Here is an 18,493-nt window from a genome sequence, read left to right as displayed (position 1 = left end):
TTGTTTTATAAACAAGAAAACCTGGGCCTGCAGTGGGCAAAAGTGATTTGCTGATGGTCACACAGCTAGTTAATTGGCAGTCGAGTATTCTGATTTCCTGTTCAGTCCATGAGAAACTGAAGATTTTAGGAAAGCCTAAAGGGGAAAAACCGTCTCCGCGTGATTTTTTTTTTTAAATAAGATGAGGATTAATAATGATCACGGATGGCATGTGCCTTGCTTTAAGGCTTACAAAACAATGCAACCCCGTGAGGTAGCTACTAGAAGTATTCATTAATATCCCCATTTTATTGCTAAGGAAGGTAAGGCTCAAAGAGATTCATGACTCTAACCCTGGGTCATAAAGCTCGTAGTTTTGGAAGGATTTGAAGCCGACTTTTCCAGGCGTCAGGTCCAACACTCAATCTGTCTTGAGGAAATTATTCTAGGCCTGGATAGAGGCGGAAGACCAGATTAAAGAACAGGTAGTATTAAGTTGGAATGAAAGTAAGGTGTGTGAAGGCGGTGGCAACGATGATCATGATAGAAGGATGACAACCAACGTGCTCGCCTAGTCATAGTTTGGGGTCTGGGCTGCTGGGCCCGCGGTGCCCTCACTTCATAAGTGGCTCAGGCAGGAGAACACCACTTTCTACTTCCCTGCTGAGCCCCCTCTGACCTGGCTGCTTTTTGTCCTCCATTCAGTACCTGCAGATGAAATGGCCCCTCATCGATGTTCCATCCAGCACCACAGTGAAGGACACGAGGTCACCGTCCCCTGCACACTTGGTAAGTCCACAGCTCCCCAAAACACTTGAGACCCATCCCTCCCCTCCTGATCCCTTCATTTCCCCTTTATGGGCCCAGTGAGAGGCAAATGTTGCTTGTTTTTTAATATATTTATGGCTGGGGAATTCAAAATCCTAAATTCCTGAGCCTGAACAGGTAAAGCTTAGAAATATAAGAAAGGAGAAAGGGACATAGGTGTAAGCTCTGTGACTTAGGGCAGGTCAAAGAGGAGGCCAGATGAGATGAGCAAGGGCCTGGTATGCTTATTATCTAAGGATTAGGTAAGGAAATGAGTGTGATATCCTGAGGAGACAGGAGAGTTGTCTTCAAGAATCTGATTGGGTTATTGTTTGGAGGAAGACAATCGATAAGCATTTATTAAGCACCTACTATGTGTCATGAAGGCAGCTAGAGTCAGGAAGACCTGAGTTCGAATATGGCCCCAGACATTTACTAGCTGTGTGACCCTGGGCAAGTCACTTAACCTCTGTTTGCCTTAATTGGCTTTCTTTGCCAAGAAAACCCCATGGGCAGCATTGGCGTGTGATGGTCCGAGGGGTCATGATGAGTTGGACAAGTATGTACAACAACAATGTGCCCAGTGTTGGCTACGCACACAAAGGCCAAAGACAATCCTTGTTTTCAAGGTCTTGGCATCAGGAAGGACCTTAAGGGAGATGGATCTGTTGTTCAGTCGTTTCTGTCATGTCTGACTCTTCTTGACCCCATTTGGGGTTTTCTTGGCAGAGACACTGGAGAGGTTTGCCATTTTTCTTCTCCAGCTCATTTTACAGGTGAGGAACTGAGGCAAACAGGGTGAAGTGACTTGCCCAGGGTCACACAGCTAGGAAGTGTCTGAGACTGGATTTGAACTCAGGAAGATACTCAAGGGAGCTAGATCGTACATTGGATCAAGCAATGGACTTGGAGGTGCGGGATCTTTTCTGCATCTTGAAGGATGGATAGAATTTAGATTGAGGAAGCAAGGTGATGTAGTAGAGAGAGGACTGGACATGGAGTCAGCAATACCTGAGTTCCAATCCAGCTTCTTGCTTACTAGCTATGCCCTGGGCACGTCCCTTCTGGACAATCTCACCCTTCGTCTATGACCCTATACAATAGCCCAAACAAGATAGGTAGAGTAGGAGGAACATCATGAGCATCGGTTCAGAGAACAGACCCTGTTTTCAAAGAGTGAACCTAGGCCTAGACCCAACTGGAACAAATGCAGAAATGGGATACAATCGTAACAGGACCAATCCTGGTGTTTGTCAGCCCTGCCATTCCAATGGATCTCACCCCCTTCTGCTGTCACACGAGTGCCCTCTAGTGGTCTTGAAGAGAACTGTGGTGAATGAATTACAGAGGAACTTCAATTTGGTGGCTTGAGTTCTTAAAGGCCAGGGGGGTTTCAGAGATGAGAAATCATTAAGGGCTAAAGTCATCAGGGATGGCTTCATGAAGGAAGAGCTAAGACCTGGTGGGCCCTTCCTCAAGAGGTTATGTGTATAGATAAAGAAGAATGTGTGAGGGGCAGCTAGGTGGCGCAGTGGATAAAAGCACTGGCCCTGGATTCAGGAGGACCTGAGTTCAAATTCGGCCTCAGACACTTGACACTTATTAGCTGTGTGACCCTGGGCAAGTCATTTAACCCCAGTTGCCTCACCAAAAAAAGAAGAAGAAGAAGAATGTGTGGTTTCCGAGGCAGTGGTGACCTGTGGAACATGAGAAGGTTCCACATTGTTCTGCCCTGTAGAAAACGCAGGAGAAGGAGCAAAGTTCTCATTTTTCCTTGTATCTATCGCCCCCAGCTGTGTTTCCCCACCCTTAGATCATCCCCTCCCCTCAAGAAAAATCCACAGAACTTGGGGAAAGGGGAAATATTAGAGGTTAATTTAATCAGGAATCAATCAGCTATTATTAAATACTAACCCTTGCCAGGGACTATAGTAAGTGTTGGGAATACAAGGATAAAACAATTCTTGTTTTCAAGGAGCTATCTTTGTATCAGGAGAGACAAGTACATGTGTGAATATATAGAAAATAAATATAAAGAGGATAAATGTTAACGGTCAGTTGTCTTTTAGTCCTGTCTGACTTTTTGTCACCCCATTCGGGTTTTTCTTGGCAAAGATACTAAAGTGGTTTGCCATTTCCTTCTCCAGCTCATTTTACAGATCAGGAAACGACGGTCAAACAACTAGTAAGTATCTCCAGCCAGATTTAAACTCATGAAGATCAGTCTTTTTGACTCCAGGCCTGGAACTCTATCTACTTTGCCACCTAGCTCCCCTGGAGTCAGAATGACCTGAGTCCAAATCTGGCCTCAGATATTTAGTAGCTGTGTGACCCTGGGCAAGTCACTTAACCCTGTTTACCTCAGTTTCTTCATCTGTAAAAATCACTGGAGAGGGGCAGCTAGGTGGCGCAGTGGATAGAGCACTGGCCCTGGAGTCAGGAAGACCTGAGTTCAAATCCAGCCTCAGACACTTGACACGTACTAGCTGTGTGACCCTGGGCAAGTCACTTAACCCCAATTGCCTCACCCCAAAAACAAAAACAAAATCACTGGAGAAAGAAATGGCAAACCACTTTAGTATCTCTGTCAAGAAAGCCCCACACAGGGTCATGAAAAGTTAGGCTGAAATGACTGAAAGTCAACAACAAAAGTTTGGAAGGAAAGGCACTAGCATGTGGGAGCAGGAACGGTTTTCTAGAGAAAGTGGTCTTTAAGTTGGGTCTTGAGGTGAAAGAGGTGGAAATGAGGGCAGGGTGCATTCCAAGTATGACACGTGGCCTGTGCAAAATCACGGAGGTGGGAGATGGAGAGTCTTTAACAAGAAATAAAGACAAGACCAAATTGCCTGGGTTATAAAGTGCAAAAAGGCCAAATTGTATAGTTGGGCTAAAAAATACCAGGTGGGGCCAGACCAGAAGGGTTTATTTGGGGTTTTTTGGGGGGGGGGTGAGGCAATTGGGGTTAAGTGACTTGCCCAGGGTCACACAGCCAGTTTAAACTCAGGTCCTCCTGACTCCAGGGCCGGTGCTCTATCCATCGCACCACCTAGCTGCCTCCAGACCAGAAGGGTTTTTAAACTAACCAGAGAATTTTATGTTTTACTTGAAAGGCAATAGGGAGCCACTGAAGTTGATTGAGTGGAGGAGTGGCATGATCACACATGAGATTAAGAAGAATCACTTTGGCAGTGAAGTATAGGATGGACCAGATTGGGAAGGGAACTGAGGCAGAGAGACCAGTGAGGACATTGTTGCAATCTAGGTCAGAGGTGATTAGGGCCTCAATTCACTTGGTAGCTATATGAACAGAAAGAAGAATTGATGCAAGAGATGTTGGTGAGGTAGAGACAGCAAGCTTTGGCAAATTATGAGATACTTGGGGTAAAAGAGAATGAGAATTCTAGGATAGATGTTAGGGGTAAGAATCTGAATGACTGAAAGAATGGGGGTACCTTCAACAGAAACAGGCAAGTTAAGAAAAGGGATGGGGGGCAGCTAGGTGGCACAATGGATAGAGCACTGGCCCTGGAGTCAGGAGGACCTGAGTTCAAATCCGGCCTCAGACATTTAACACGTACTAGCTGTGTGACCCTGGGCAAGTCACTTAACCCCAATTGCCTCACCAAAAAAAAACAAAAAACAAAGAAAAGGGATGGGTTTAGGAGAAAAAATGAGTTCAATTTTCAACATGATGAGTTGAAGATATCTATGAGACTGTTTGCAGTTGAAGGTGGGAGGGAAAAAAATAAATGCTTGTTAACTGAAGAAAAGATTTTTTTTCTAAAGCTTTCTCCTGAATATTCACTTTGAAAAATCCACTAGTCAATTAATGATGCAGGGATGAAGTTCAGGGCAAACATTGGGTCTGATTATATAGATCTGTGAGTCATCTGTAGAGATGAGAGTTGATGAGGTCACCAAGGGAGAGTATACAGAATTCAGGACAGTCCCTTTGGGGAATAACCACAGTTATGGGACATGAAATGAATGCTCTTTCCAACAAGATTGAAAAGAAACTTTTAGTTGAATGAGAGAACCACGAGAAAGTGGTGTGAGGAAACCCAGAGGGGAGAGTATCTCCCACAGAAAGAGCGAGGTGTCAAGTTTGAAAGGCAGAGATAGACTGAGGATGGGGCTTGGGAAAAACCATCAGATCTGGCCATTGAACACTCTGGTGTCTTTGAAGAGAGTAATTTCAGTAGAATGATGATGTTGGAAGCCCTTGGAAAGGGTTGAAGAGTAAGTGTTGAAAAAAGTTTTTCCTAGAATTTTGAGTGAGAAAGGTAGGCAGGACTTGGTATGATAACTTGAGGGGATGGTAAGGTCTATAAAATATGGCATCAGCATTGGGAAGGGAGAGGGGAGATGGAAGGCTTAAGGAGAGAAGAGAAGACTTGGAGTAGCTTCTGTAGGGAATGAGATAGGGAACCAATTAGGCAGGAATAAAAGGATTGCCTTGCTGCAGTGAGAGCCCAGTTAAGGTTGGAGAGCATGAATTGATAATGTACGCAGTCAGCACAGTTGTGTTACATCTAGCAGCTCTGTTCAGTCCTACATTGGTAGAAGCAGAGGAGGCAGGTAATGGGAATAATCCAGGGATGGAGTTTGGTAAGAGGAGAGCAGTCTGATGACGAGTGAGATGAGCAGAACCAGAAGAACATTGTACACAGTATCATCAACATTGAGTGTTGACCTACTGTGATGGACTATATTCTTCTCACCAATGCAATGGTACAGAAGAGTTCCAGGGAACTCATGATAGAAGAGGATCTCCAAATCCAAGAAAAAAAAAAAAGAAAGAAAGAACTGTGGAGTATAGATGCTGATTGAACCATATTATTTCTTTTGTTTTGGGTGCTGTTTTTTTTTTCTATTTTGAGGTTTTGCATCACTGCTCTGATTTTTTCTCTTGTAACAGGATTAATGCAGAAATAGGATTAATGTTATTATGTGTATATATATGTGTGTGTATATATCTATATGTATATGTATAGAGATATATAGATATAACCTATATCAGATTACCTGCTGTCTAGGGGAGGGGGGAGGGAGGGGAGGGAGGGAGAAAAATCTGAAATTGTAAAGCTTGTATAAACAAAAGTTGAGAACTATCTTTACATGTAACGGAAAAAATAAAATACCTTATACATAAAAAAAAGAGGAAAGCAGTCACAAGGTAAGGGACCATGGGAATAGAGAAAGTATAGAAGTGAATTAGTTCAGTAGGATTGAAAGGGAGGGAAAATGAAGGGAGAGCAGGGGTTCTCAGCTTGAGAACATCCTGAGGAGGGTATGAATTGGAGGTCTCCATAAGGGTAAATAATGGGCTTAGGAGGAGTGAGACACTAGGGGAGAGAGAGTGGTAGGAGATTATGGTCAAATAGGGGAATGTCAGTTTTTGATTAAGGAAATGGAACTTATGGTGATATGGTGGTGATATCCTAGGTATGCCACTAGGTGGCGACATAGTGCATAGAGCAAAGCTGCTTAAACCGTGGTCCAGACCCCATAGGGGCTTGCATAACTGAATGGAGGGGAGGTCACGAAAAATTTGGCAACAGTAAAAGGTTTCTAAATGTACAACATTTATAGATAATTATACCTATTTGCCTGGGGTCATGTAGAAATTTCTCAGGAAAGAAGGGGTCACAAGTGGAAAAAGTTTAAGAAACCCTGACATAGAGTTCTGGGCTTGGAATCAAGGAAGATTCATCTTCCTGAGTTCAAATCTAGCCTCAGACACTTCCTACCTGTGTGACCCTGGGCAAATCAACTTAATCCTGTTTGCCTCAGCTTTCTCAGCTGTAAAATGAACTGGAGAAGGAAATGGCAAACCACTCCAGTATCTTTGTCCAGAAAACCCCAAATGGTCACAAAGAGACTGAAATGACTGAACCGCAGATATCCTAGGTGAGACCATCCCTCTGTATGACTAAGGGGGGATGACAGAGTAGGTCACAGAATTTAAAGAGACCCTGGAGTTAAGTGTTTAGGGAATTTAGCTTCAGTATGGATGTTAAAGTTATTGAAGATAATTTTTGGGGAGAAAGGCACTATTGGGGGAGAGAAGAAGGATAAAAAAGGCTTCAAATAGAAGGTGACACAACAGAAACTAGGGACTAAGAACCCAGAGAGATGGAGATGGGGAGGAAGAGGGCTCCAGGCACCAGCAACAGCACATTCAAAGGCACACAGATGGCAGATGGAGAGTTGAGTGTGAGGAAGAGGAAGAGGAAGAGGAAGGCCAGTTTGCCTCAACCTCAGGGTTAATGGGTGGGGAGTGATAGGTGATAAGGCTGAAAAGGTAGGTTGAGGATGACCAATTGTGAAAGCCCATGAATATAAACCAGAGGACAGGATTATCAAGGAGGAGGCACTGGGACCCAGCATCAAAGGAACCAAGAAAGGTAAATGATTGGGCAGAAATAAGAACAACTAACATTCACAAAGCACTTTACATGTATCATTTTATTTGATGCATATATCAACCTGTGAGAGACATGCCATTCTTATTACTCCCTATTTGCATATGGGGGAAACTGAGGCTGGAAGAGGTTAAGCCACTTGACCAGCAAGTGTCCGAGGCAGGTTTTGAACTCATCTTTCTCACGTCAAGTCCACTAAACTACCCAGCTGCCCTAGCAAGATCTAGTTAAGTTGATTGTCATTGTAGCATCAAATCCAGTTTTTGAAACTCAGTAATGGGGCAGCTAGGTGGCGCAGTGGATAAAGCACCTGCCCTGGATTCAGGAGGACCTGAGTTCAAATCCAGCCTCAGACACTTAACCCTTACTAGCTGTGTGACCCTGGGCAAGTCACTTAACCCTTATTGCCTCGCAAAAATAAAGAAAGGAAGGAAGGAAGGAAGAAAGGAGAGAGAAAGAAACAAACAAACACATTCAGTACCTCCTTTTGGGTCCTTCCCCTGATCTTCCTCTGGAGCAGGGCAGGACACCTCATTGCCATCCTCTCCTGGCCTGCTCACTGGCTCACTGCCAAGGCTGGGTTTTAGTGCCTTCTTCCCCCTTAATTGAATCCCCACTTCTTAACCCTAGCTTCTGTGGGCTCTGAGTGAAGGAGGCTCGGCTGGGATGAGGGCATAGCTCCTGAGGTGGCTAATTCAGGCCGAGGGACCCTTCCCATCCTATCTCCCAGATCTCCCTTACAACCCAAGAAAGTTCAAACAAAATAATGCTGAAGGCCATAAAATCAGCCCCACTTGCTTTTCAGCACAGTCTTCCCAATCCACTCTTCCATCCTTCTCTCTTGTGCCTTAAAATCTCTGGAAAGGGCTTCCTGGAGTGTTTATCTCCTGGATGAGCTTGGTGCTTTTCACTGTAAGCTCACAAGGAGCAGAAGTTTGTTGTTGTTGCTGCTCAATTTGTGTTTGAATTTTGGTAAACTGCCACCTAGCTGTGGCTGTGCCTAAAACAATAGGCATGATGATAACTGAGATGCATGTAATGTTCCTAAGTTTCCAGCATGCTTTATAGATGTTACTCAGTTCAAGAAGCATGTATTAAATTCTACTCTGTGACAGGTAGCAAGGCTTATGAGAGAACCAGCTGGCTTCCCAGAGGTACCTTGGGCCAAGTCCCATATAGTGCTTGGGTAATCTGAGACAAGTCATTCGGCTTCTCATTGTCCCCCCTCCCCACCCCTCTTTGCCCCTACAACACTAAGAGGCTCTAAATTCCTCATCTACCTTTCTTGGTTGAGGAACTCCCTATAACAAGTAAATTAGAATGAGAGAAAGAATATGTATGTATGTACATATGTATGTATGTATTGGGGGTGGGGGTTGATGTTGTAGGAGCTACGGATACAAAGACAAAAGAATGTAATTATTCTTGCCCTATGATTATGTTTTTATTATATGTTATTTTATATTTATATAATACCTGGGGCAGGTACATGGCATAGTGGATAGAGAGCTGGGTCTGGAGTCAGCAAGATTCATCTTCTTGAGTTGGAATCTGGCTTCAGATTATTACTAGCTGTGTGATCCTGGGCAAGTCATTTAACCCTGCTTGCCTCAGTTCTTATTCCATGAAATGAAATGGAGGAGGAAATGGCGAACCACTCCAGTGTCTTTGCCAAGAAAACTCCAAGTGGGGTCACAAAGAGTCAGACAGGACTGAAAGACAACCAAACAACTGAACAATTATAATGCATAATGTGATATATTTTACCTAATCACTTAATTTACATTAATAATAATAATAATCATTTACATGGCACTTTAGGATTGCAAGGTACTTTACAAAGATCTCATTTTACCCTCCCTACCACCCTGGGAGGTAAGTCCTATTATTACCCCCATTTGATAGGATAAGGCAGAAAAAAGTCACTTCTCAGAGGCCACACACTTATAAGGAAACTGAGACTGAGGGAAGGTTAAGTGTTTGCATGGGATCACATGGCTAGGTAAGAGTCCGGGGCACAGTTTGAACTCAGGTCTTCCTGACTGCAAGCCCAGGATCCTACTCACTTATTACGGCACCTAGAGAATAAAGCACACTGTGTCACCTAGCTGTCCTGTGGCCTCCTCCGAGTCTCAGACCAGCCTCATGAGAATGACTGCTATCAATATTATTATCCCCTTTTTACAGATAAGGAATGTGAGGATGAGAGAGGTCAGGTGCTGTTCCCAGGATCCCATAGCTAGGGAGTACTGCGGGAAGGACTCAAATCTAGGTATTCCTGGATCCATGTTCAATATTCCCTCCACTTGTCATGCTGCCTCCCCACATAGATGCTTAACAGATAGTCTTCTGAGAAGCCCAGTCTAGAAAAGCTCAAGAGACCCTTCAGAGCTGTGACTATTTCATGCAGATAACCTCAGGGTTAATCTGCCAAATCCCATGGAAATGGTTAGAATTCCTCCACAGGATCTGCTTCCCTTGGGTGTTTTACTTTGACAAATGGAAAGTGAGCTGGCATTTATATTCCACTGAAGGTGTTATCTCATTTCATTCTAGCTGCATGACCCTGGGCAAGTCACTTAACCTATTTGCCTTGGTTTCCTCATCTGTAAAACGCAGAGAAGAAGAGCACCTACCTCCTAGCAGGTGCTCTTATTATTCCCATTTTGCAGATGAGGTCACTGAGGCAGAAAGCAGTCACTTCCGAGGTTCACACACAGCTGCTACAAGATTTGAACTCATGCCCGCCCAACTTAAAGTCCAGCACTCTATCACTAAACGTACTTTTTTTTTTTTTTTAGCGAGGCAATTGGGGTTAAGTGACTTGCCCAGGGTCACACAGCTAGTAAGTGTCAAGTGTCTGAGGCCAGATTTGAACTCAGGTACTCCTGAATCCAGGGCTGGTGCTTTAACCACTGAGCCATCTAGCTGCCCCTAAACATACTTTCTTAAACAATAGTTCGTCTTTAGATAAACATCCAGGCTCCCAGAGTCTCTGGTGAAGAATCCGATTGGTTAAGAGGAAAACAGACCTGTTTAAGAACATGGTACCTCTTAGCAGTAACATCCACTAAACTGGACACAGAATTCCCTTTGCTTAATTTCAAGATAACACAAAGGGCTTTAATCAGTGGCGTTTCACCAGCCCAGCCCCCATTAAATGGGCTTAGATCACTGGAAAGTTGTTCTTTGGAAACATTATATGTCCAAACCTTCCCCCTTTGGCGGATACAGGCACTGCCCATTGGCACCTTCTCAGGAGGACAAAAGATAGCTCCTTACCTGGCCCATCACTGGGGCTCTCCCTAGATGAGCTGGTTAGTGCCTAGCAGAAGATGGCTAGGTTTCAGTGACAGGAGCAGCCCCCACATTGATTGATGCACCTCCCTCTCAAGGTGGTTGGTTGTACATGTTTTAGTAGCTCTTAAAAAGGTGTCATACCGGGGCAGCTAGGTGGCGCCGTGGTTAGAGCACCGGCCCTGGAGTCAGGAGTACCTGAGTTCAAATCCAGCCTCAGACACTTGACACTTACTAGCTGTGTGACCCTGGGCAAGTCACTTAACCCCAATTGCCTCACTTTAAAAAAAAAAAGGCGTCATAGGGGCAGCTAGGTGGCGCAGTGGATAGAGCATTGGCCCTGGGTTCAGGAGGACTTGAGTTCAAATCCGGATCAGACATTTAGCACTTACTAGCTGTGTGACTCTGGGCAAGTCACTTAACCCCAATTGCCTCACCAAAAAACAAAACAAAACGGCGTCATAGAAATGGGAGCAAATTTTTAGAGGCACCATAGTAAGTGCTAGACCGGTTGACAAGAGGACCTGGGTTCCAATCCTGCCTCCGATACTTATGGTCTGAATGTGGCCCTGGGCGAGTCACTTAACTTCCTACTGATAGTCAATCTGTGAAATGGGGGTAAGTGATGATAATATTTGCCTCCCAGGGTTGTTGGGGTTCAATGGGGCAGCTAGGTGATGTAGTAGATAGGGTACCAGGCCTGGAGACAGGAGGACTCATCTTCCTGAGTTCAAATCTGACCATAGACACTAGCTGTGTGTGACCCTGGGCAAGTCACTTCACCCTGTTTGCCTCAGTTTCCTCATCTGTAAAATGAGCTGAAGAAGTAAATGGCAAAACCACTCCAGTGTCTTTGCCAAGAAAACCCCAAATTGGGTCAAGAAGAGTCGACATGACTAAAAACAACTGAACAATAATAATGACAATAACAGGAACAGCTAGCATTTATATAACAATTTAAGGTTTGCAAGGTGCTTTACAAGTATTATCTCTTTTGATCCTCACAATAACCCTGGGAGAGGTAGGTGATATTATTATCCCCATTTTATAGTTAAGGAAACTAAGGCAGGCAGTGGTTAAGTGACTTGCTCAAGGACACACAGCTAGTGTTTGAGCCCAGATTTGAACTCGGGTCTACCTGACCTCAGGTCCAGCATTCTATGTAGTCTGGTGCCCCCATGGTGCTAACAGTCACTATCCCATGCAAGATATGCTTTCTGAACAACAGCTAAACTTACCCTTAACCATCTTTTCTAATTCAGTTCTAATTCTTTGCATGTTAGTGTCTCTGCTTCTGCATGCATTGAAATCCCCCAGGACCACCAGCTTATCTGATGTGAGGTCAGGACCCCGTGTGACTGTTTGGTTCCCAGGCAAATCCTTATCACTGTCTGTCCTGTGTTAGTTCAGACAGAGTCCTTGTGGTGCCAGGCATCGCTGCTGTTTTGTGAATAAGTATTAGATCATCTCCCTTATCATCATAATCACTACCACATCGCCAAAATTTACATAGGGCACCATACTAAACACTTTACAAATATAATTTGCTTACCGTCTTGGGGATGGGGAAGGGAAGGGAAGGGAAGGAGGGAGAAAATTTTGGAGCTCAAAATCTTAGGAAAACAAATGTTGAAAACCATCTTTACATGTAACTGGAAAAAATAAAATACTCTTAAGTTTAAAAAATAAACAAACAGGGGCAGCTAGGTGGTGCAGTGGATAAAGCACCGGCCCTGGATTCAGGAGGACCTGAGTTCAAATCTGGTCTCAGACACTTGACACTTACTAGCTGTGTGACCCTGGGCAAGTCACTTAACCCCAATTGCCCCGCAAAAAAATAATAATAATAATTAATAAAAATAAACAAAAATATCATCTCATTTGATCCTCACGACAACCCTGGGAGGTAGGTGCTATTTTATAGTTGAGGAAACTGAATCTGAGAGTCAAAATGACTTACCCAGCATCATACTATTCCTAAGTGTCTGAGGCTAGATTTGAACCCTTGTCTTCCCGATTCAAGGTCCTGTACAACACCCACTGGGCTGCCTCAGAGAGTTGATAATGCTTTTCCCCAACAAACAGTTGATTGCCAAGCCCACACCTGCTGCTGTGTTCTCATGCTATCCAGAGTGCTGGGTCTTTTGCTGTCCTTGATCAAGAAGGCTGACTTTTTGGCACATCCTTGGCAACTCTGCATTGAAACTGTGCTCCTGCAAATTAGGCATGATGATGTTTCATAATGCAGTAATTATAGATGATCATAGAATCTTAGATTGAGAGCTCGAAGGGGCCTTCTGCTCCCTTATATAGTCCAACCCCCCTCCCATTTTGCAGATGAGGACACTGGTGAATTGATTTGCTCAAGGTCACCCATTGTCCACATAATGAGTAACAGGGATGGGTTATGAACCCAACTCCAACATTCTTCCATTGTTCCGAACTGCCTCCCCAGTGCCTAATTACTTTTAGATTGTCTTTTCAGCTAAACCGTCATATCGGTAAGTAACACTTAGGGAATGAGGTGTCCTGCTGAGCCTGGTTGGCACAATCCAGAAGGTGTTTGTGAAAGCTTTTTCCATCCTTTTCTTCTTTGGAGGCTGGCAGAACGCCTGTTGGCTGAATAGGCCTGCCAATTATGTGGGCAGAGGTGCTTCAGCCATGAGCTGCCCCTATCACTAAAGACCCATCAGTTCACCTCTTTAACCCCTGGGTCATTTCATCTGTGAGATGAAGACATTAAACCACACGATCTCCCCAGACCCAGCCAGCCAGCTTTGAAATTTTAGGATTCCAAGTGGAAAATGCCCTGGACCATCTACCTTCCTCAGGCCTTTTGCATGAAGCTAGCCCTGCTCCCCAGGATAGTCCTAGAGTTATTTTGGCGGTGATGGTGATGGTGATGGCTCATGCTGAGCCAGCTATCTTTGGGGGGGCTGGTATTTCTGCAGTGGATTTGTGGGGTTCATTGGCCTGGGTGGGAGTGTGGCCCTGTTCAGTAGTGTCTCTTTGGATATAGTAGCATCTTCATGTATTTGAAGAACTTTCATATGAAGGAGGGATGAGGCTTGTGCTGTTCATCCCTGGAGGGCTGAAGGGTTCAAGTTGTAATTTAGGCAGGATGTCCTGCAACATTCCCTAACTATTTAGAATTGTCCATTAATGGATTGGGCCTCTCTGATCAATGCCAAGTTCCCCCTCCTTAGAGGTCTTCAAGCAGAGGGCTAGTGTTAACGGGGGTTCTTTTCTAGACATGGGTTAGACTAGATGGCTGATGGGGGTCTCTTAACAGTTCTTGAGATTCTGTCCTAGCTCAGGCTAAAAAGGACTTTATCTGTGCTAATAAACTGGGCCATCCATTTTCATAGGATACATTGGCCAAGAGTCGGTCATTTTTTGAAACTCACCTACATCAACACATATAATATAATAAATACACAAGTGACATCGTGTGACAAATACTTCCTCTCCATCACATTTGTCCTTCCTGGAAATTCTGTAGACAGAATGTCACTGTCTGAGTCTTTCACATAAATTAATGGTTGGGAAATGTTAAGTAATTTGTAATACTGTAACCATTAGCTATTGGGAAGGTGAGCAAACAGTGGGAAAAGTCAAGAGACGTACTGAGGACTGATCTTAAACAAGCAGTTAAGAGGACAAGCCAGAAAAGGGTAGTAGCTTCTGCCAAGAGACACTTAGGTCAAATAGTAGTTAAGATGCTGGGCTGGGAGCCAGGAAGGTTTGAGCTCAAATTTGGCTGTGTGGCCCTGGGTAAGTCACTTAACCTCTTTCTGCCTCAGTTTCTTCAACTGTGGATAATAATAGCACCTATGTTGCAGAGTTATTACGTGGATCTAATGAGATACATTTTGCAAAGTACAGTGCCTGGCACATAGTAGGTATTTAACAAATGCTTGCTCCTTTTTCTTGTCCCCCCCTTCCCAAGAGGGGATCTGTACACTGATGCTGTTCAGGTTATCTTGGGGCCTCTCGGGAGTGTGTGTCATGAACTCAAAGGTGAGACTGGAGAACCAGAGATGAGATGTTTTTCTTGCTCTGAGATTAGGAGACTTTAGACCCAGAGCTCTGTCTTGGGCTGAGGAGCAAAAACAGGATAGAACCAGGGAAAAAGCAGCTTTTCCAAAGAGACTAAACAGGAAAGGAAATAGGAACTTCATGACAAATGTGGGAGGCAGGTGCTAATATATCCCCATTTTACAGTGGAGGAAACTGAGGCAAGCAGGGAGTAAGTGACTTGGCCAGGGTCACACAGTTAGTAGGTGTCTGGGGCAGGATTTAACTCTGGTCTTCCTGACTTTCAAGTCCAGCATCATCCTCTGCCACACTTACTTTCCTCAGTCATCAGCGCATGGATGGATGATATAATAAAAATAAAATGATGAAAGGGAACAAAGTTCAGCAAAACAACCCATAAACCTTTTCAAGGTCTGAAGGGAAATGAATTGGCTCTTCTTGACTCGTCGGCCAAGCTTGTTTCTTAGAATTATTTAGACGTCCTACAAACCTTTCGACTATTACATTCACCACCTACCTGATGAGTCTAACCCTTCCACCTCTCCATCGATAAACCTATGACCCTGCTAGATCATAAGCTCCCTGAGAGCAGGGTTCATGGCTTACCTGGCCTGCTGCCTCTAATTTATGAGGCAGGCATTTCACAAGCCCTTGTTCAATTTCCTTTCTGTCCCTTGGATTTGCTGCTCATTGCCACCATCTAGTGGAGGCTGAAATTCCTACAATCAATCACTTCTGGACTGCGGGAAGTGGCATTAAGTCAATACTTTTTCATTTGAAAATGATTCTCAAGGGACTCGTTAGATTTTCTCTTCCACCGAATCTTCCAAGTCACCTTTGTAGTGGATGAATCAGGCCCTGATTCAACTTTCAGCTGAGAGGCAACATGGAATAGGGAAAAAACTCAGTTGTGGCTTTGCTTTATCTCATCACACCCTTGTTTCCTTCTTCCATTCTATCCCTCCACTCACTCATTGGGCCCCAGTCCAGTCAGCACACCCTTAGTCAATCATTCACCAGTTCCCAAGGCTCACACTATCCAAACAAGCTGAGGACAGCACATCTAAGCTTCAGGTTTCTCCTTAGGACACCAGCTCCAGGAAGGCCCAAGGCATTCTTTTCTTTGTAAATATAATCGGTTCCCCCCTCCCTATTTTCTTGGCTTGGGGAGCAGACCTTGGGTGTGGATCCTGTCCCACTCAGTGAAGCTGCTGGCTGGTTTTACTAACCCTCTTCTGTGTACCTCTGTTCTTTCTCCTTTGTTACAAGGGAGAGCTCCCTGAGTAGGAAGATTGGAGGTGTACCTTTGGAAATGGGGGATGTGACGAGTAAAACTAAATGTGTGGTCACCTTATTTCTGTCCCAAGTTTGGGGAAAATTAGCTGGGGGGGTCTCCTTATAAATTTGAAGCTTTAGCAGCAGTTTGGGGAATTAAGCATTTATTAAAATATAGTAAAAAGATAACACCTGGGTCAGGAAGTTAAGAAAAGGCCTTTCTAGCCTAGAGCTCCAGCCTGGCCTCCTTCTTCTACATTCTCCACCAGGAGCCTGTTCCCAATAACTGTGGGCAGAAGCTTTTTATGGGTCCGGAGGAGAGGCGGTCCTTACACACTGTTTCAAGCTCATTGGCTAGCATCAACCAAATCCATTGGTTCACTGGACTTGAAGGGGGTCCCATGTAGAGGTCAGAGTTCACACCCTCCTGAGGGCCAGCACTTCAGGTAGGCATGATTCCAATCAAGTTAACTACAACTGAGTCAATCAGCAAAGTCAATCCAATCAATCTTAATAAAATCAATAGAGGGGGCCCTTTGTGTGTTCCCAAAACTCTATTATTTTCTCACAGGGAGTCGGAAAAATAGATGTATTTTAAATACATCTAATAATAATAGCTGACATTTATAGAGCATTGTAAAGTTTATAAAGCACTGGACAACTATTAAATCATTTTATCATCATAGTCACCCTGGGAGGTAGGTACTATTAGTATTCCCTTTTTACAGATGAAGAAACTGAGGCAGGCAGATTAAGTGATGTGCTTGGAGTCACACAGTGATTATGAGGCCAGATTTAATTCAACTTATATCTTCCTGTTTCCAGGTCCATTGCTCTAACTACTATGCCACTCAAGGCTTTCCAGAAAAGAATTTCTTGGGGGCAGTTAGGTGGTTGTGAGGGCCAAATTTAATATATGGAGAGTTAATTGTGTGGCTCACCATAATATTGGGGTCCCAGAAATAATGAGGGACTTCTAGGTCCAAAGCTCTCTCCCCTCCAAACTGCCCTTTTTAGATATTTCTCCCAGGCCAATAAGAAAGGAGTCTAACAGCCTCTTTTCCACAAATGAATCAGGTTTTATTAATGGCAATGAAATAAACAGCAAAGGTGAAATTAATAAAATCAAAGACAGGGGAATAGGGAAAAAGAAATACGGATAATCCTCCTAAGTCTATACAATCCCCAAACTTGATTCCAGTTCAGCTAATTCAAAAGAGCAGGGCTCGTATGTTAACTCACCACCTGGGGTCCATAGTTTCAATAGAAAACCAGCTTTGCAGCCAGGGCCCACAGGGCTCGTCTGCTCCTGCTGCTCGCACCACCAGAAAGAAAGTCACTCTGGAAGAGACTGAGCTCCCCTCAGTGAGTGTTTACTCTTCCTCCCCGAAAAGGGGAGGTCCTTCAAAGCTGCCTGTGGAGAGTGGTTTCTCCTGCTGACATCAGCAGCACACTCAGGGCAGGCCAGGTGTGGCTCATCCCAATCAGTCAGCCAAATTCCAATAATCTTACCACATGGTGAAATGGATAGAGCGCTAGGCCTGGAATCATGTTCCTGAGTTCAAATGTAGCTTCAGTACTTACTAGCTGTGTGACCCTAGGCAAGTCACTTACCCCCTGTTTCCCTAATTAAAAAACAAAAATAGAAAAGAATATCTTAATGCTCAGGGGGCAGCTAGGTGGTGCAATGGATAAAGCATTGGCTCTGGATTCAGGAGGACCTGAGTTCAAATCCGGCCTCAGGCACTTGACACTTACTAGCTGTATGACCCTGAGCAAGTCACTTAACCCTCATTGCCACACACACACCCCCAAAAAAAGAAAAGAAAAGAAAAAACACATGATTCTCCATGAGGTAAAGTCCTGACGCCAGAACTATACTAACAGACATCTAAGATCTATCTTCAAAGAAAGTAAGTTAAGCTCTATAAGGGCAAAAATGGTTCTGCTTGTTCATCTTCTAACCTAGCACCTAGGACAGCTCCTCAGACAAACAAAAATTCCTATTCATTTAATCAACAAACATTTAGTAAGCAGCAATTGCATGCCTGGCACCGTGCTAGGCACTTAAGATAGACAAAGCCAAAAACGAAGCAGTCCATACCAAGCATTCTTTTTTTTTTCTTTTTTTTTTTGGTGAGGCAATTGGGATTAAGTGACTTGCCCAGGGTCACACAGCTAGTAAGTGTTAAGTGTCTGAGTCCAGATTTGAACTCAGGTACTCCTGACTCCAGCGCCAGTGCTCTATCCACTGTGCCATCTAGCTGCCCCCATACCAAGCATTCTAATGGTTAGAGTGTTGAGTCTGAAATCAAATCCAGCCCCAGATGCTTGAACGATGTCCTGCCTAAATTGCAACTTGCACCCATTGGCCCTCTAAGGAAGAACAGAATGAGCCTAATCCTTCCTTCATGTGAAAGTTCTTTAAGATGCTACTATGAAAAAAACAAAAAGGAGTCAGGAGTACCTGAGTTCAAATCTGACCTCAGACACTTAATACTTACTAGCTGTGTGACCCTGGGAAAGTCACTTAACCCCAATTGCCTCAATAAAAAAAATAATATAAAATAAAAGATGCAACCATGGCCCCCTAAGGTTTCTCTCACCTTCAGGCTAACTAACTACCCTTATTCCTCTGGCCAATAATGGAGGACAGTGATACACTGAAGAGC

General features: G+C 44.2%; 1 protein-coding gene across 2 annotated transcripts in view; it reads left to right on the top strand.

The window, feature by feature from the left end:
• The window catches only part of TCF7L1 (transcription factor 7 like 1), a 232,773-nt gene that overhangs the window by 199,233 nt on the left and 15,047 nt on the right, over window positions 1–18,493 (top strand). For both annotated transcript variants that reach the window (XM_043984462.1, XM_043984461.1), the window contains exon 4: window positions 685–768. In XM_043984462.1, the coding sequence (XP_043840397.1) occupies window positions 685–768 (84 nt within the window). The remainder of the gene's footprint in view (window positions 1–684; window positions 769–18,493) is intronic.

The sequence above is a fragment of the Dromiciops gliroides genome, chromosome 2, assembly GCF_019393635.1.
Source record: "Dromiciops gliroides isolate mDroGli1 chromosome 2, mDroGli1.pri, whole genome shotgun sequence".
Taxonomy (NCBI): Eukaryota; Metazoa; Chordata; class Mammalia; order Microbiotheria; family Microbiotheriidae; genus Dromiciops; species Dromiciops gliroides.
Note: the sequence above shows the minus strand (reverse complement) of the source record. Positions and strands in the feature narration are given on the sequence as shown.